Genomic DNA, 21,044 nt, shown 5'->3' on the forward strand with positions numbered 1-21,044 from the left:
GAAAGTTATGATATATGTAATGGATTATCATTATTCTAAGCAAATAAATAAATATCTGGACATAAATTTTAGTTGAAATTATACTTATACTTTTCAAAAATAATAAAGAAAAATAGTAGGCTAAAATAAGGGGCAATTCATTTGGGATGCCGGAAAGCCCCGATTGACCAATTAAGGACCCTCTTAATGACAACATTACAACATTTTTGTCATACCAAAGTCAAGAATCACACAAGCATTAAAATGCAAAATTATTTGTATTGATAGTTTATACAGTGAAAGCTCTCAGTCCCTTCCTTCCCACAGTATTCATATAGTCCTTGTTTGCCTATGCAGTTCATATTATACAACAGAAAATGTAAAACCTGACACAAATATTTTTCACTAAGCTGATAAACTCCAAACCTGAGTTATATGAATCGTCTTTTGGTAAATGCCCTCTGGTGTTAGAACAAAGCAACGACAAAATTTAAAAAGGTTTTGCACAGCATTTCATCATCAGACCCAGTCACATCTAATAATAACTATAATATTAATAGTCATTTAATTATTTTACCCACAGGTTTGTATAATGCATAGACTATACAATATACATAAGATAAGCACCATACATAAGATCATATTCTGGTTTAATGTTTTGGATTTATACATTGTTACCACTGTAAAAAAAAAAAAACTTTCATACATTGTACAGCTTAACATGTTTAACATATGGTTTTTTTTCTTCTTTACATTATGGTAATATTCTGTGCTTGTACTGAGAATAGCATAAAGTATAGTGGTTTATACTAAGTAAATATGAAATAAGACTAATATTTAATGTTTAGGCTACAGATATTACAAAACCTGAGGAAAAAATGTCCATGTAGATGAAAATCATTTGGTCAACCAGTATGCTTACAGTGGTTAATGAAATATACAGACACATGTAACATTTTTGATGAATGGCACGTCTTAAGTTAAATCTTTGATGGAGGGTTGTATTTATGGTCTTTATTATTTTTGTGTAGCCTGAATATTAAATTGAGAAATATGTATGAGTTCTCCAGGTTTCAAGGAATCAGGACCCACATTCACTTGTGAAAAGGCAAATACCCTGAAAGGCTCTGTTCGCGACATACTTGTTTACAACAGTGCTGCGCTCAAAAGCCGGTGCTTTGCACCATGCCATAGGCCTTATAGAGTTGATTAAGAAGCTCATTTTTCTCATTTGCAGGAAGGAAGCAGGACGTAGCTGCATTTATATTCTGTGGGAAGGGAAGCAGACAGGATAATTAAAATCATTTTCTCCATGATATTTGTATCTTGGACTCCATTAGAGTGTTTTTGGCTAATTGTATCTCACCAGTCTCTTGAATTCTTCTTCAGTGAAGCCCATGTATTCCTGCACCACCTGGTAGTCTGAGTTCAAGGTGGAGTCAAAGATGGTAGGATCATCTGTGTTTAAGGAGTAGTTGACTTTGTCCTTCTTGAATCTGAAACACAACAGGGCATTCCTTTCACACTTCCAAATAGTTAACCCTGGGTCATTCTAAACCCCGGGTAAACAGAATCCTAGGTTACTTTAGGGCGTTTCGCACTGCGCTGAACCCGGGTTATCGTCGTTCTAAACCCTGCTTTTAACCCCATAAGGAATGTTTCACACTTGTAATTTAGAATGGAGTGGATGAATTTTGGAATGTTACGGCGAGTTGCTTAGCTACAGACAGCCAATCATGTTGCTTGTATCCACTGGCTTTGGACAGTCACAGACATTTTTCAGCGTTTGAAAGGACAAATGTCAGGTATGCTTATGCATTCTGTCCTTTTTAGTGTCATATCTTATGACATCACATCCTGTTTTTGGTTCGCTTAGATTTCTTTAGTCCGTGTTGCGTTCATATTTCAGTCGAACCGCACCAGAGTTCATTTGGAAGTGGACTGAGAGTGAGACTCATCTTTCCAGCGCGCTCTGTCCAATCGAAGCAAAGCTGCCAAGTGTGAACACACCCTAAATTACAAGTGTGAAACGTTCCTTTACACGGGGTTAAAAGCGGGGTTTAGAACGAAGATTACCTGTGGTTAAGCACAGTGTGAAAAGCTCTAACATGAATTGCCCAATTTACTTCTGAAATGTGCCATATTTCTGAGTGAAACACAGTAGTCAAGTGTTAAAAGTGCACAGCGGTAGGTCTATTTTATTTTATCTTTCGGGAATGGGTTAGATAAAAAAAAAGGACGTTATACGCAACAGAAATGAAGTCAGACCTAATGGGAGTTTGCTAAAACTGTTTTAAAATAGCTATTTGTTGACATCATCAAATGGCCTGACTGATGGAAAAGTGGAATAACATGCACCAATAAATAATTCACAATAAGACCAGGAACATGCATTAAAAAAAAAAAATTAAGTAAATTAAACCTATTCTCACTTGATGAGAGGATGTTTAGTGAAGTCTGGGTCACAGGCTCCAGTCAGTCTGCTAGAGACAGGGCACGTCTAAAACAAGAACACACACATAAACGCCATCAAGATCACAGTGACGTTGAACATTGTGTGCATGTCGTTAACCTCCTTTAAACATCTCATAAATCAGGGTTCTCAAGTCTCACGCATTGGCCGTGAGACACACGCAATTCAACCAGTTCACACGCTCACACGCCACACCGTGTATTTCTCACGCTGAAAAGGCAATGCCAACCGAGTTGTCCTACAAGCTTTATATATAACGTTGTATACGAGGCGCGGGCACACAAAGTGAAGTTTCCTGCCGCCAGCACGTATCTCGGCCAGATTGCGTTCGTTAATAGGCAACACAGATGCGCGAACACACGGAACTTGACGGAACATTCTCGGCCACCGTACGTTCGTTACTAGGTAACCAACAACATCGCGCGAACACACGTCGTGATGATGGAGAAAGTAAGTTGTAAGAAAGCTCGTCTAACATTTTAAGGCTAGAACATTTAATATATAGCCCATCGTATACATTACTATTGATGCAGTCAAAAACTCTACAACTACTTTGCAACCAGGCCAGAAGCTTTGGCTCAGTTTGGCTAGCTTACGTTACCTGAAACTAAGGGAAATGTTAGTGGGTATGGGAAGGAATGAAGATGTATTTCTTCATTTTATTTTAAATACATTTAAATGTATTTATTTTATTTTAAATTATATTATATATTATACTGTATTAATAGTATTTCTAGTTACATTAAGGCTACATACGTATTAAAGCAGAGTGCTCTGGGTAATATTTTATATCCTGTCAAAACATAACGTTACATTAATCATTGATTGCCATTGCATTTGTATTTTTCAAACACTTGCAACACAAAACACATTTCATAAGATGGAGTGTGTACTCTTGTGTACACACACACACACACAAACACACACACATACCTTAATAATACTCTAATATGTCATTTGTTCTCAATGTCCCACCACACAATAAATCATTATACCATTTCGACTAGACACATTCAAAATGCAAAAATATTTGTTTTTCCAAACTGTTTGGAGCAATTTGTAAATTTTTTGTAACTTAATTTTTGAAATATAACATTAAAGAGTATATTTGATGTGATTAATTGCTCTGTCATTTATCAGATTTACCAGTTGTTATAATTTCAGTTTGTGCTGGTTAATTATGAACAATGGGTAAAATTGGGGGGCGGGGCCAGGTGGGGGCGGGGCTCCATTAGGGCTCCTCCCCCAACCGCATGTGATCTCACTCCAAGATTTTGATAAAACTTGAGAACCCTGCATAAATATTCTGGTAGCAAAAATGTAAATATTAGTACACTGACACATGTATAAACACAGATGTTAACTAAATTGTCCACTAGAGGGCGGTATGGGTTTACATTTCAGGAAATATTCCACTTGGTGTTTCTCAGTTTCTGTCCAGAGCCCCATCATGCAACTTTAATGTCTCACTAATCTGACACACCCGATTCAGGCCATGGAGCACACAGCTAATTACACAACGAGATGTTACATAACGAAGATATCAGGGTAAGTGGCCATAACCAATGCAATAATATCTGGTTATCTGTGTCAAATATTTTCAAAGATAACAAACATCAAAATGTGCAATATACTAGCAAGTGTGTGTGTTTGTATGTATGTGTATATATACAGTAGTTAACATTTGAAGTGTATAGAAAAAGTTCATCAAAGTTGTTCATCAAACAAGAATGGGTATTGTTAAAAATTTATGTACTGATGAAAGGTTTTGATCCACTTCAAATGTATATATATATATATATATATATATATATATATATATATATATATATATATATTACACATATACACATATACACACACAGTCATGCTCAGAATTAATCATACCCCTGGTAAATATGATAAAAAATGGCTGTAAAAAAATAAATCTGCATCGTTTATCCTTTTGATCTTTCATTAAAAAAACTGGTAAAAATGTAACCTTTCATTGAAGTAAAATAATTGAAAGTGGGGGGGAAATCACATTATGAAATAAATGTTTTTCTCCAAAACACGCTGGCCACAATTATTCATACCCCTAGAATTTTTTATGAATAAAATATCTCTGAAGTATATTCACATTAATATTTACCTTTTTTTAGCACACCAGGGTGACTAGGAACATGAAATTGTCCAGCTATGACTTCTTGTTTCACAGGAGTTTAAATATGAGGAAACACAAAGGCCAAATTCCCTGAATCATCAATCACAATGAGTAAAACCACAGAATATAGTTCTGATGCGCAGCAAAAGATTGTTGAGCTTCACAAAATAGAGAGTGACTGTAAGAAAATAGCTAAAGAATTGAAAATCCCCATTTCCACCATAAGGGCAATAATTAAGAAGTTATAATCAACTAAAGATGTTACGAATCTGCCAGGAAGAGGATGTGTGTCTATATTGTCTTAATGGACAGTGAGGATGAAAGTTTGAGTGGCCAAAGACTCTCCAAGGACCACAGATGGAGAATTGCAGAGATTAGTTGAGTCTTGGGGTCAGAAAGCCTATTAAAAAAAAATCAAACAACCCCTACATCCCCACATGTTGTTTGGGAGGTTTTCAAGAAAAATGCTCCTCGCTCATCCAAGAACAAACTCCAGCAAATTTAATTGTCAGACACGACTGGATCTTCAAACGGCACAGGGTTCTGTGGTCAGATGAGACTAAAAAAAGAGCTTTTTGGCAGCAAACACGCTAGATGGGTTTGGTGAACACAAGGATAAAAAGTACCCCATGTGTACAATTTAATATACTATTGGATCTTTAATGTTGTGGGCCTATTTTTCTGCTGGAGGTCCTGGACTTCTTGTTCAGATACATGGCATCGTGGATTCTATCAAATATCAACAGATAAAAAATCAAAACCTGACGCCTTCTGCTAGAAATCTTATAATGGGCCATGGTTGGATCTTCCATCAGGACAACGTTCCAAAACAAACATCAAAATCAACACAAAAATGTGTTAGGGAGCACAAAATGAAGCTTCTGCCATGACCGTCTCAGTCCCCTGACCTGATGAGTGGGGTGAACTGAAGAGAAGAAGCACCAACATGGATCTGGGAATCTGAAGGATCTGGAGAGATTCTGTCAGGAGGAATGGTCTCTGATCTCTTGTCAGGTGTTCTCCAAACTCATCAGGCATTATAGGAGAAGACTCAGAGCTGTTATCTTGGCATAAGGAGATTGCAAAAAGGTATTTAATAAAAGGGTATGAATAATTGTGGCCAACGTGTTTTGGAGAAAAACATTTATTTTATAATGTGATTTCCCCCCCACTTTCAATTCTTTTACTTAAATGAAAGGTGCAGATTTATTTTTTACAGCCATTTTTGATCATATTTACCAGGGGTATGATTAATTCTGAGCATGACTGTATATGAATATATGTGTGTATATATGTATGTATGTGTATATATATATATATGTATATGTATTCAACAACTATTGTTAAAAATTTATGTTTTTAATGTAATCTTTTCCGTTTAAATACTTTGGTCAGTTCAAGAATAATTAATGCAATTTTATATTATTTATTTGGAAGAATTAAAACAGCAGTTTGATGTCTATCCTTGTATTGTTGCACTGGATGATTTAGCAATGGATTTCTATTCACACTATTGTTTAAAAGTTTACATTTATTCTGTAAGATTTTTAAAAAATTAGTCTACTATGCTCAACAAGACTGCATTTATTTGATAAAAAAATACAGTAAAACAATAATATTGTAAAATACTATATTTTTTAAATTATAGTTTAGTATTTTAAAATGTAATGTATTCCTGTGATGGTAAAGCTGAATTTTCAGCATCATTACTCCAGTCTTCAGTGTCACATGATCCTTCAGAAATCAGTCTAATGTTCTGATTTGGTGCTCAATTTGGTAAATCGAATGTTCAAAAGTACAGCATTTATTTAAAATAGAAATCTTTTGTGATGACATACTGTCACTTTTGATCAATTTAATGTATATTTGCTGAATAAAAGTATCATTTTTTTTATAGTGAAATTAGTTCTGAGAAAAGCTTTATCGTCATTGTTTGCAAATGCTACTTTCTCATTGGGCCATTGTATATGAGCACTTTGACCAAGACTGGAGTCCAGTGCAACATGCAGATCTATATGACACATTGTAAAGTCATGCACATTAATGGCATTTTTATCAGACTAATGATGTACATTTATGTGGGTGTGTATCTCAGTGATTTCTGCAACTGTCAGAAAGCTGCCATCTACTCTTACCTCAAAATGCATGTTTTGTTGGAGCAGTTGTTGGTACAGCGCTGGATCTTTAGGCGTGTTGTATCCATGTCCAATGCGTTCTGCTTTCAGAACTTCCACAGCCTGCAAAGGGAACATGCATTATGGGAAGGGTTGGCAAAAATATTCAGATACAAGGGCGTGTTTTTTTTTTTTTTTGTGGTGTGACATTTTGAAAAATGAGCTGAGCAGTTGTGGCATTTTCTAAAATGTCTGCCATATGATTTAGTACTCAGGAAGGAAATGTACTTCACAGACAGAATTTCCTCAGAATCACTCTAAAGCTGATAGTTAAGAACAGACTCCGCATTGTTACACAATTGTCCATCTGCACAACAGAATGCAGATGGACAAGCACTGTTGCCGTGCAAAGCACATTTTGTGTGGTTAGCGTGTTCTTGCTGAATTCGATGTAAATGCTGAGCAAAAGAGGAAACATGTACCTCCTTCACCACACTGGCAGGGCCCACTTCTCCCGCATGCACTGTTCTGTGCACCTCGCTTCTGACTGCTTCCTGCCAAAAACAAAACTCCGTAAACTCACAGCTAGAACACTGCCTGCTTTTCTGCAGATGTAGTATCCAAACATAGCACTGCAGTATCTGTAGCATGTGATGTGAAAGATATGGCTTTCAAACACGTGATTGTAATCTTCAGTTAGACAAAAAAAGCGTGTTTTGTTTCCTGAACATCTCAGCTGCAGCTCTTAGCATGCTAATGGTATAAACAGATGTCTCTGTCTGTTATCTAAATTATGGATAATACGTTCCAAATCAACATAGTACAATTAAATCTCTTTAAGTTTTAAATACATCAACTAATCAAAAAGTTTTACTATGATGTTAGTCCTTCAAATATCCAAAAGTATTATTTTTTTATTATTTTTTCAGGGAAGTCAAGGAAAAACTATTTGTTAAGACATACAATTATCATCTATGTTCTTTCAAATTCATTGAATCCTGTGCAGGCAATTTTTTTTTTTAACAGGCGTAATAAAGATGAGTTTGTCTCTAGATTATCTACTGAGAAAAATGCAGCAGTGACATTTTTATGTTTTTCCATGCTGGAAACCGTTTGCAAATGCAGCTTATATGAAGTATGCATATGTTCTTACCTCAAATGCTCTCCTGTGTCCTGTGTTCTCACAACTTAGGGATTCATCTCCTGCTAGGTCTATTGCCACAACTCCATCTTTACAGTACTTCTTACAAAGCTCGACCACTTCCATGGACCAATCTACAATGACAATAAGCAATAGATTATAAAGGTCATTGATTTGGGTGCATACATACCGGTACTACCTGGCTACCTGACTACCATGTCCTGGCATGTTTTTTAATGGCAGTGAATGGTCATTTCTGTTTTGACTCTTAAGTATATGTCTATTTAAATCTTAAAGGGATAATGCTCTGGGGGGTTAATAAAGGCCTTCTGAAGCGAAGCGATGAGTTTGTGTAAGACAAATCGCTTCAGAAGGCCTTTATTAACCCACCGGAGCACTTTTATGATGGATAGATGCACTTTGATGGACTTCAAAACAGAAACGGCCATTCACTGCCATTATAAAGCTTGGAAGAGCCAGGACATTTTTTAATATAACTCTGATTGTATTCGTCTGAAAGAAGAATGTCATATACACCTAGGATGGCTTGAGGGTGAGTAAATCATGGGGTAATTCTCATTTTTGGGTGAACTATCCCTTTAAGATTTAAAGAGTCTATGTCTGGATCATTATTTCTGTGATTATGTTTCTCTGTGCTGTTCTCGTTATTGTTGTGGTGTGGACTCTACTATTCTTTTGTCTTTTTTTTTTTTAGAAAGATTTTTTTAATATGTCTTTATCGTTATCGTTATAGTCCTTGGTGTGAATGATTTCTAAAGGATTATGTGGCACCGAAGACTAGAGTAAAGGCTACTGACAATTCAGCTTTGCCATCACGGGGAAATTACATTTTAAAATATATTTAAATAGAACACAGTTATTTTACATTATAAAAAATGTTTCACAATATTACTGTTTTTAGTTTTGATCAAATAGATGCAGCCTTGGTGAGCAAAAAATACTTCTTTCAAATAAAAAAATGTAAAGATCATACCAACCCCAAACATTTGAAAGGTAGTGTACATGACAAATCTGTTGTTTCAAGGGTTACTTGAATAGTGTATGTATTTACAAAACACATTGCACATGAATCACCAAGGCTTCCAAATTCACAACAGCATTTCCAAACAGCCCATCTTATCTGAATTTAAGATGGGAACAAAAAATCTGAGCCAATCCGGCTGTGGATTAATGGGCTTTAAATGAAGGATTACAGTAAGGCGTATCCTCTCAAACACACAGCACACTGGGTGGGGGTGGTTGAGGGGGAGAGGTGAGAGGTGAGAGTGCATTACTTGGCATATGACGCATGCAGCACAGAATGGACCTGACTTTAGTTTTGAAGGCCTTCTCTCCCTCCTTAAATCCCTGGTTCACCAGGTCCACCACATCATCTGGAGTGATGTCTCCTCTGGGAGGAAGAGAGAGAGCAAAGCCAAGAACAGTGTTATTGTGCAAGAGAAAATGCAAACCAACATGATTATTGTAACATATAAGGATAATAAACAATGCACGCAATAAAACGGCAGATTTGGTACACGTACGGTTTTTGGTCCCATTGTATAGGATCCACTCCCTTGTTGGCCAGTAGATGAGGGCTGTATCTGGCTTCAACATAAATCACTCCCTCGTTGGCCTTTGTCTCTACAAACTCATACGCTATTCTCTTGATGGCCTCTCGGTCCCCACTGCAGATGGAACATGCAACAGATAACACATCAAGACAAACAAACAAACCCACTACCCAAATGGGCCTTGTGACTACAGAGTCACTCCATACCTCTGAGGAATGTCAAGGATGTTAGAAATTGCTGAACGAACAAATTGGCATATATGTATATCCAGGGCTTGACATTAACACCCGCCAAATGGGGGTGGAGTTCAGCAGTGGTGTGTAACTAGCCACTTTGGCGGGTTGAATTCTATTTATAATATATACATTTTTCAGTTGTTGTGTTTTTAATAAGGCATCTGAAATAACAAACTTTATTTCAGTCAGAGTCAGAGACAGTTGCGTTTAGTCGCTGTTCACAGTTGGTTTAAAATCTGCTACAGTAGTTGGAAACAGTCTGTAAGTGTGTTCAGTTCAGTATTAGAATGTTTCAGCTAGTCGTTAAGTGTGTCCCCGGCATAACTGCAATGTAGTGTTGTCAAAAATAACGATTTTCTGATATATATTAACACTGAAAAATCGTAAACGCTTTTAATACTCATTTCCTGCAGAATAGATATATGGATTAAAACATATTATGTTTTAATTTGAAGTAAACAGTTGAGAAAGAAAACGCATGTGTAACCCATGTGTCAGGGCTTAAAGTGACAGCAGCCTAATATACCTGCTGCCAAATTATGAGATAATATTAAAGATATCTACACTCACCTAAAGGATTATTAGGAACACCATACTAATACTGTGTTTGACCCCCTTTCGCCTTCAGAACTGCCTTAATTCTACGTGGCATTGATTCAACAAGGTGCTGAAAGCTTTAGAAAATATATCTATATCTATATCTATAATCTATATCTTTAGAAATATAGCATCTTGCAGTTGATGGAGATTTGTGGGATGCACATCCAGGGCACGAAGCTCCTGTTCCACCACATCCCAAAGATGCTCTATTGGGTTGAGATCTGGTGACTGTGGGGGCCATTTTAGTACAGTGAACTCATTGTCATGTTCAAGAAACCAATTTGAAATGATTCGAGCTTTGTGACATGGTGCATTATCCTGCTGGAAGTAGCCATCAGAGGATGGGTACATGGTGGTCATAAAGGGATGGACATGGTCAGAAACAATGCTCAGGTAGGCCGTGGCATTTAAACGATGCCCAATTGGCACTAAGGGGCCTAAAGTGTGCCAAGAAAACATCCCCCACACCATTACACCACCACCAGCAGCCTGCACAGTGGTAACAAGGCATGATGGATCCATACTGTCCAATTTTGGTGAGCTCGTGCAAATTGTAGCCTCTTTTTCCTATTTGTAGTGGAGATGAGTGGTACCCGGTGGGGTCTTCTGCTGTTGTAGCCCATCCGCCTCAAGGTTGTGCGTGTTGTGGCTTCACAAATGCTTTGCTGCATACCTCGGTTGTAACGAGTGGTTATTTCAGTCAAAGTTGCTCTTCTATCAGCTTGAATCAGTTGGCCCATTCTCCTCTGACCTCTAGCATCAACAAGGCATTTTCGCCCACAGGACTGCCGCATACTGGATGTTTTTCCCTTTTCACACCATTCTTTGTAAACCCTAGAAATGGTTGTGCGTGAAAATCCCAGTAACTGAGCAGATTGTGAAATACTCAGACCGGCCCGTCTGGCACCAACAACCATGCCACGCTCAAAATTGCTTAAATCACCTTTCTTTCCCATTCTGACATTCAGTTTGGAGTTCAGGAGATTGTCTTGACCAGGACCACAACCCTAAATGCATTGAAGCAACTGCCATGTGATTGGTTGATTAGATAATTGCATTAATGAGAAATTGAACAGGTGTTCCTAATAATCCTTTAGGTGAGTGTATATGGCAGTTTTTCCCCATGGTATCGATGTCAAAATTGTGGCCAGTGAAAATGCTGAGTGGCTAGTAACTTTGGAAAACAACTAGCCACAGTGGCTGGTGAGCAAAAACGTTTGTCAAGCCCTGTGTGTGTGTGTGTGTATATATTTTCTGAGAAATGTTGTATTGTGACATTTCTCATGTTACTTTCTCCTTAGGCCGTGTGTCCACCAAAGCGTTTTTTCACGCGGCTGCCATATTTTTTCAATTGTTTTCAATGGTAGCGCCGCGTTTTTTAAACGCCATGAGCGTGTGTTTTTTTTTACGCTGAAGTGCTGATCGCCCGCCGTTTTTTACTGGTTGCCGAGAGTTGAAGAATGTTCAACTTTGGGTAAAACGCAGCGCTCATCACTGTCACTTTTTACCCAACCGTCCAATCACAGTGGAGGAGGGGCGGGACTAATACCGCACCGACCAACCGCCACATTCTGCTTGTACAACGTCAACAGATGACAACAACAAGCATAATAACGGAACAAAATAATTTAAAACAAGAGCCAGAGAAAATATGTTACATTGTATCGACATTTTAATATAGATTCAACACAGACACAAAATATGTGTGAAATTAGATATAAGTAACACTTTTGTGGTTAACTGCAGGCACTGCAATGCATTCTCTATGGGTTTCGGGAGGGCTCGCACTAACGTGCTTTCGTCATCAGACGTATCCTTATCTTGTGCAGCGATTGGTGGAAACAAATATACCTCTATTAATAATCTTTAAGCTGAAGTGACATCCAGTAATTTCCTCAGTGCATAACTTACATTCCACGGACATATTCTCCATCTGTAAATGTTAGAAAGTCAAGCAAATCTTTCCATTTTGCTGTCATGAGTGGACGAGCCTTCTGAAAGCTAAACTTCCATGAACGAGCGCCGCCGCGTGCATGCACAATAGAATAGGAACGCAATAATTCTGACTAAAATATACACTAAATTATAAATATATTTTGCTAAAATATTTGTTGTTGAATATTTGTTGTTGTTGGTAAATATGCTAAAGGAATGTATTTTTATGATATAAGTTTTGTTTTTATTTATTTTCATTTTAAGTTTAGTAAATTTAACTAGTTCTTTAAAAAGCATTATTTTGTTTATAGATTGTAATGTCGCAATGTTAGAATGTAATGTGATTTGACCCCTTTTTTGGATAGACTGCAAGGTAGATAGACAGCAAGGTTACATTCACTGTGTTTGCTTTCATAGCCTTCAATATGAACATTGTTTTGTAGCACAATATTGATCAGGATATGAAATAAAACAATGTTTTATAAAATAGCCTACAGATTTTTTTTAATTCAAATAGAAAAAAATGTAAATAATGAGATTATACCATACATCGCCATTTAGCCCAAAAATTCAGATTTCTTTGGCAATTGGCTATTGCCCAACCCTACCTTATGGCATGCTTTAAATGGTGACTTTTCCATTTTTAGCTAAGCAGTAGACTAATGATACATTATCATCACTACATCCAGTCCTGCATTAATAATTCAGTTTGTTTGCCCCCCACCCCCCACCCCCAAATATGTTTAGCATCAGCTGCCACTGTTCCGTATCATAACAAGCAAAGTGTCTCAACTGAAAAAAACGCTCTCAAGCGGCCATAGGCAGAGCGCGTATCGTTTTCAGCTGGCTAAAAACGCTTTGGTGAACACACAGCCTTAGAATCGCTTATGTTGTCTGTTTTCTCATTTGTAAGTTGCTTCTGATAAAAGCATCTGCTAATTGAATAACTATAAAGGTAATGAAATCATTGGAAAAACACACATGACAGCTCTGGTTATTTTGCTTATGAACTCAGTGTTGTGAATATGTGTAATTTGATTGATTTTCCTTCTTTATCAATGGACAAATATAACACATGCTTTAAAGAGACATTCTGTTAGAAATGGCTGAATTGACTGAATATTGTTTCTTAATTGCATAACCATGTTCCAATGTCCACATGTTCTAAGAACACCCACAACTGCAAGATAGCAAAGGCCATAATAATTTTACAACTCAGTAACACTAACGCTATGATACTTATTTTAATCAGCTCACTGGCACGGATGTTTTTTCCTTCTCTTAGTCACATTACGCTCGAAAGTACTAAATAAAAGTGCCATTTGATTGGAGCAACAAAGCATGTTTCCGGTTTACACCACATGACATGCATTGAGCCTGTTTAAAGCACAGGACAATTAAGAGTCTAGTGGGAGCCAAAAACAGCCAGTGAGTTCCCTGTGGTGTTGTGGGGGACGCACATGCTGTAAACAAGGCCCTTTTAAAGCTTCCAAGGACTAGAGGTTCCTTTTCAATGAAGCTTGTCAGCTGCCGGCCTACAAAACTGCTGGTGGCTCTGCTTTTCATGTCTTCATGTCAAAGCATTTATCTCTCATGTTCATGAATCTGAGTGGAAACAAGTAGAAAATGTCACATTATCTGACTCTTGTTGAGAGGATTGTGTGCAAGGACAACAGAAAAGCCTATGCCGAGGTTATATGTCTGTTGCTATAGCGACACGTGGTGAAGCTGTGACATGAGCTGCATGTAAAGATGTACGTTGGACCTCAGAAATGATACTATGGCCTTGAGGGTGTATCCACTACCAGGCTCACTCACTCACTTATTAACTACTTGAGCGATGCTTCAGATATGTGTGAAAAATTGAGTTAACATCCATGGAATTCATTATTGACTTCCCTAAGCTAAGGGGCTCAACAGTATATGGTACCCTTGAATCATTTGATGCATGAGGAACCACATTTTTTACTGATCTAAAGAGAGTAATGTAATATACTATGAAATCCCATTACAAGCAAGATCTTTAAGCAAATCCACAACACAAATTATTTGAAATCAGCAGATATTTTCTCAACACAACTACTTACGCAATGACAGGCATGTAGTGTTTGAACTTATCAAGGAATTCTTCAAATTTTTTGACCGGCTCGTGAACTTTGCACAGGTCTCTCATTTCATCCTCACCGCTCACAGGTAGAGTGATTCCCCGCCGCCTGAGACACAGTTACAACAGAGGGCACTAGTTAGGGCTTTGAAAGTTTTAATGGAAAGACCACAGAATTACTGTATCATAATATCCATTTACCCAAGAACATATGGTGCTTTTAGATAATTATAAAAATTCATTTGAAGCTTATCCCATAGCCCAGGTCAGGGTTTTTTCCCACTTGAAAACCACTCGATCCAGAATATTTTTTATTTCATGAATAAATAGGATAAGTTAGTATCCCAAGCTGTTTCTTTGCATTTATTGTCAGTACTGGGCTTGCAGTTCACATGGGTATAGGGTACTTTGTACTGTGTGTGGATGACAGTGTTCGTTTGCTAGATCATTCTGACCAAGGAAAAACCCTGTTGGCATTCACAAATCTTTCATTCTTGGCTAAAAACACACTAAAGCAGGTCACAACTTCTTAGTTCACAGTGACCATGGGCTGACAGGCTTCAAAAATAAGTCTAGACAATCATTGTAAGTAGTTCATATTTGATTTGAGAGATTTGACTTAAATGTGGAATTCTTCCTTTTGGCTCCAGAAGGCTTGACATATGAATGGTTCTTAGTGTATTTATCACAGTATGTAATAGGAATGCATGTCACTTACTTTGCTACATCTATAATGGTCTTAATTCGAATAGCACCATCAAGATGCACGTGTAGCTCAACCTGCAAAGATAAAGGAGCAGCAATAAAATACATCTGTATTTCAATTGACTTTTTTCACACCACTGAACAACATGTCACAGTGAATTATAGAGACACTTGTTAATACCACAGAGCAGAAGCACGATTGTCAAAACCGAGCTCAGCTTTCAGCATGTCGTATTCAAATAGTTAGCGGAGTTTCCTTCTCACGCAGCTGTGAAATGCTCCTCGTGAAGCACATCTAGAATGCGGAATGCACGACTGGGTGAAATGAGTTCAGTGGAAAGGCTGGGGATGCCAGGGACGGCTGTGGGAGAAGTGAATGTAATGGCTCCAATCTGCTGAGATGTACTGAGAGCATGGGGGAGATGTCCTGACAGATGAACAAATTAAACTGTGACCCCACTCACCAGCAGCTGTGAAATAAACAGCAAGGAGAATAGAGGCAAACCATAAAGAAAAAAACAAAGTCTTGTCTATTGAAAAACCCTCCACGTGGCATCAACTGCTCTCATGGTGTCACGAGACACTATGACTTCTAATGATCCCTTTAATAAACACACAGAACAATCTAGAAATGTTTACACAAGAACAGATGAAAACAAAGGGCTTAAATATATAGGCCTAGATGATTAACAAGACAAGGAACATGTGAGAACTAATCAGAAACACTAGGGGCTTTCGCACCGGAGGAACATTTTCATAGTTCCTAGAACTATTGGCAGAAGTATCAGTTTTTTTGGCATGCAGGAACTAGGAATGATTTTAGTTCTAGGAACTCCTTTTGGAGGAACTAATTTAGTTCCTACTACAGAGTAGGGTCTAAACCAGCACTATAGGCGGAACTACCAGTAACATTAGTATACGCTGATTGACCGAACGCACGCGAAACACCAGCACCCACCATTTTTTAATACACAGATTATAGCCTATATACTTACTCCAGAAACATAATAACACAAATATACTTTATGTATTTAATCTCACTTTATTAACCAATGTCTTTGCTGCTGACATTCAATGATGAATTTCACCATACCGATAAGCAAAAATTACTTTAAATAAACATCACATTTGTGTTTCTTTCCTTTTTTTTAATTGCTAAAGTAAGAGTGTTAAACTTTCTTCTCATGCGTCTTATTCTTCTGCGATCCAGAATGGCAGCACAACTGAAAGGTTTGTTTGAGCTCCGCCCTCTACTGTACAGGCGTGAATTTGCAATTCCTTCAGCCTGAGGCTTATTTATTACAGTTTTGGTGTGAAAGGGCCTTTACATTTGCAAAAGATAGAACTTTTGTGTCTGAGCCCAGCCCTGGTGAGAAGAAGTAATGCAAAAGTAACGTAAAACATAACTTTCCATAAAAAGTAACACAAAGTAACACAACTGCCGCTGGCAAAACCAGCAATGCAAGTTTGAGAGGTGGTGCCCCGACAAATCTCGCGAGAATCACGACTTGCTTTGCGGCACGACGTCACATCCATCAACAACATATGAAGCAGCCTCTATGGAAGACACTAGCACGCATTTCAGACGGGAATCATGGCAGAGTCGACAAAGAAAACGAAGAAAGCGTGGTCGGAAGAGTGCAGAGATGGCTCTGCGTGAGTGGTATTTACGACAATAACGTTAAATACAAGTACTCCACAGTGACTCTAGGGGTCGCTGTTTGAGAAAAACGGAAACTGCATAGTGTGCCTTTAAAAAGTAACGAGGGGTGATAGGATCATTGTGCACATGCAAACAGCTGCGCCACATCTTTAACCAAACTGCTCTACAAAAAAACCTAAGTAATGGCTGTTAAGTGGATCATATTTTCTCAATGCAATAATATACAAAAGATGAGGCCACTTTCAAACAGAACAGACCCTCATGAGCATGATAGGAACCAGATATTGAAAGACATCAACACTGATTATGCAGTGTGATCTCCAGGGACCAGCCAGACAGAGGAAAGCAGCAGAGTATTAAGACCCTTCCCCCACTCCAGGAGGAAAAGGTGGTGTGCAACTGCATGTAGCATTTGCATTTTACATGAAATGATATCAACACCTTCAGCGCAGCTCAAAGACGGAAAAACACATGCTTTGTTACTTGAGATGCCTGATAAATCTACACAATCTCAAAGCAAACTGGCCTTGATACAAAGAAATAAAACTATTCTTTACATTCTTTTTCAGTACAAAAGTACAGTGTCAACTGCTCAGCCTAAAGTGAAGCTTTAGAGTCTATAATGTTAGAAAAGATGAACTGCACCCTCGAACAATATTAAATCAAAACATTCCAGGATAATGTGATTCGTTTTCAGGTTTATTAAAATCATTTTCTGCAAGACACTGTGTGCCTTTGGCAGAACTAAGCAAGGATGATGTCACCTCTAGTGCTTTCACTTCATTGGTCTTCAGCTCAGTTACTCGGATCAGGTTAACAGAGCACGAGGCCCAATGGGACCACAGAGAGTCAATAATTTATTCAAAACCTCACTAGGCTGCATTCAGTTTAATTCATAAAATAAACAATTTGCTGAATATAAAAGCTCCCAAAAGTGTGCATTTCTGCTGCAAAGCATTCTACAATATAATGTATATAGTTTCTCACATGCTCTACCACAGTTATTTTGCGAGCCATGTTGCTGTGCTCAAATATCAAAAGTAAGACATGTTATCAAAATACTGTCTTGTTGTTAAGGCGTTCTTGTGTATAGATGAGTAATTCAATGTTGTTCTTACAATGTTGCTAATATGTCACTCAGACTGGATAAAGCACTTATTGTTCGTTGGCAATTAAAACAATCGAGGTGTGTGACCTTTCAGTGTTTCACTGTATAATCATGTACACACTCTTGGTTGATAAATTATGGAAATTACTGCCTGTCAAGTGCCACTTAATCTGTTGAATTTCTCATAATGCGAGTATTATGAAAGGTGAGATTTAGCCAAGGAATGGTCATTTATTTAAGACCTACAATGATTGCAGCTCTTTGTTAGATCTTTTACAAATTACAATCTAATTGCCCTCTTGAATGTAAATTAAACAACTAATTAACACCTTTTGAGTATGTGTTTACACTGAGGCATCCCAAAAGAATGCTGTGCATTACAGGGCAGATTCTCACACCATGCAATTCTCAAATAAATTTTAAGATATGTGCAATGCATTCAAAATGATTTAATGGATAGCGCACAATCACAAAAAAGTATTTGCATAAGAATAGGCTTGAATTCTACTTTCAGTAATGCAGCTGTCAGTCATCCACCTGTACATTGTCACTGTAATACAAGAACAGTACAGAGAACTTATCAGTCAGCTCTTACACATACGTTATTGACACTTCCATAGATTATTTGCTTATCGGCAAGCTTTTGGTATCAGTTCTCCAGGCTGACTTCTGCTTGCTGAGTCAGTGCAATAACTCCAAAGGGCAGAACTCCCTGGAAGGCCGAGAAGTGTGAACATTATCCTGGAGCATTCTCTCCTTCATCACTGCTGTGTTACTGTATGTGGCCAATGCATTATGTGCTTAACACACATCACTGTTAGAATATTGCTGCACCAACTTGCATCACTATCTCCTATTCTTAAAAATATATCTCTAACTATTTGTGTGAATAATGATGTTTTTTCTCCTTTTTTACTTAAAATAAATTATATTTTAACACTTAAAATACCTTTACCATTAAGTCTCTACATTTTTATTAGCCTATTATTATTAAGCATCAGATTTAATATGACTTTAGGTGTTGTTAGGGTATCAGGACATAAATGTTGGCATTTTAATGTGTGGTGATTATGGCTTTATGGGACACACATTTTTTTTAAAACAGCATTTCACCCTAAATGCATAAAGACTATATTAAGAACAACAACAGTAATGACACTAACCTTAGGTTTGTCAAATGCTGGTTTCCCATTCTTTTCAGCCATTGTCTTGACTCGAAGAGTAAGTTTGTCGTGATATAACTTGAACACACACACCGGAACCTGTCAGCTCAAGCAATGAAGTTCAGCTTGCCCATGCACGTTACTATTATACACGCGCGGACAAAGAACACGCCTTATTATGAACAGATAATGAAAGCAACGAACCCGCCTCTACATTATCGTACAATAACCCAACTAAACACGCTCAACTGGTTACAACAATAACCGACCAACCCAAACTGACAAGCGCACCCGAAGCCTTGCGAAGAGATTAAACCGAAATCCTATTAGAAGCTTTTAAGAAACACAGTAATGGCACATCTGATATAGACGCGACGCGACACACTAGAATGCTGAAGCAAGCGTCGGAAGCGTTCTATTTGCGTCGCGTTGCGCTTTGATGTGGTTTTGGTAAAGGTTTACCAAACTAACGGTTTGCTTAATTATATTTTATGTCAGTAGGCATCTTTACACATCCGAGTTAAGTTATGTGACATAAGAAAGAGTCATTTTCACAACTTAACTAGTCTACTGTTGCATAAAGGCTGACTAGAATAGGAAGTTAGGCGAATAGCTTGTTTAACCCAGCATCCGTTCTTAATGTATGAATTTAAATAGCCTACTAAAGAATAGCCTACCAATCCAGAATCCATAAAAAAATGATAGGTAGGCTACTATAACAGGCCTACCCAGTTGTGTTCAAGATCGAACCGTTATTCGATCTCTCCGATTAATCTGTTGAACCGGTTCACAAATTCGGTCACGAATCGGACTGAATCGAGCGGTCACCGAGCAGAAACATCTCTTTCGGGCATGTCCGATTAGCAATTTCCTAAAAACATATGAGCTGAATAGCCTACATTTGGAGTCAACCTTGACAGGTGGACTGAAAAGTAAAAACAAGAACAGTATTGTTACAAATAAAGGTGAAATTTGTTGAGACTCGATTGTATGGCAGTTTAGTGACAAATATTCGGAAAAGGTCTCGAAATAAACTAAAATGCAACGAACTAAGTCTAACAAACTGTTGCCCAGCCCTATCATAATATATATATATATATATATTTTTTTTTTTTTTTTTGAACGTATCAGGCCTATTTACAGTTTTTTCTGATGGCTTAAGCACATTTTTTGTAACTATTGGCTATTTTTTGCAAAACTCTACACACAAATAAGAAAACCTTTCACCAAATCAGCAAAACATTGTAGTTCTCTTGCAAAAGCTAATAAACCTTGCTTAACTCTTCAAACCTTCGTAAAAATGGTATTTTCGTATCAAACAGTTAACACAAGCCATCACATTAATAAGCACACAATGCGCCACCTACACACTGATGGTATGAATAAAAAAAACAAACACATTTGGCTTTTGCTTTCTCTGTGCACAAGGTAGGCTATGTCAGTTTGAGGTCATACTTTTGTCATAGTTCTGTAAACATAAAGGGATCCAAACTTCAAGTATTGTTGTTTATTTACACACATCAAAACAAACACAAGTGTCAAAAGACAAAATAGTAATTTCACTGAGAAAAAAAAAAAAGAGAGAGACTTTCTGTCTCTCTGGGTCCGGCCACAAAATTTCGTCTACATCACATGCAATGTCCTCTAGTCCAAGGCACCGGGGAAAATATCTTCTGGAATGCCGTATCCAGGCCTGACATGATGCCTGGTCAGTATCCCCACATGCCTCCTCCATTGCCTGTAAAAGGGTCATAGACCTTCCAACGCCAGGCAGAGAAGAACTCTTCAATTGGATTCAAGAATGGAGAGTATGGGGGGAGGTTGAGTACAGTGAAGAGTGGGTGATCTGTAAACCAGTTGCGGACCAAAGCAGCCCTATGGAAACTAACATTGTCCCATATGATGACGTATCTGGTCTGCTCTGGTCTCTGAACATTAGTGAGCATGTCATGTAAGGTGTCCAGGAATGTAATAATGTGTGCAGTGTTATAATGGGCCTAGGGTTGCATGATGGTGAACAACACCATTTTGACTTCTAGCTGCACACATAGTTATGTTACCACCACGTTGTCCTGGGACACTGATTATGGCACGGTGTCCAATAAT

General features: G+C 37.8%; 1 protein-coding gene across 1 annotated transcript; it reads right to left on the bottom strand.

The window, feature by feature from the left end:
- Positions 1-239: 239 nt before the first annotated feature.
- Positions 240-19,355, bottom strand: ada (adenosine deaminase). Its single transcript, XM_079849093.1, has 11 exons — positions 18,939-19,355; positions 15,018-15,079; positions 14,283-14,408; positions 9,395-9,538; positions 9,146-9,261; positions 7,863-7,984; positions 7,192-7,263; positions 6,731-6,832; positions 2,412-2,479; positions 1,346-1,475; positions 240-1,247 (listed from the first exon to the last, which is right to left on the bottom strand). The coding sequence occupies exons 1-11, from the start codon at positions 18,978-18,980 to the stop codon at positions 1,143-1,145; spliced, it is 1,089 nt and encodes a 362-aa protein (XP_079705219.1). The 5' UTR covers positions 18,981-19,355; the 3' UTR covers positions 240-1,142.
- Between the last annotated feature and the right edge of the window lie 1,689 nt (positions 19,356-21,044).

This window comes from Squalius cephalus (genome assembly GCF_949319135.1).
Source record: "Squalius cephalus genome assembly, chromosome: 18".
Classification (NCBI taxonomy): domain Eukaryota; kingdom Metazoa; phylum Chordata; class Actinopteri; order Cypriniformes; family Leuciscidae; genus Squalius; species Squalius cephalus.

Coding starts and splice junctions, on each gene's coding strand:
- ada (XM_079849093.1), bottom strand. CDS start 18,980: ATGGCTGAAAAGAATGGGAAACCAGCATTTGACAAACCTAAG. Junction 9,262..9,394: donor ATACAATGGGACCAAAAACC/GTACGTGTACCA, acceptor TCTTCCTCCCAG/AGGAGACATCACTCCAGATG. Junction 2,480..6,730: donor AACAAAACATGCATTTTGAG/GTAAGAGTAGAT, acceptor TTCTTGTTTTAG/ACGTGCCCTGTCTCTAGCAG.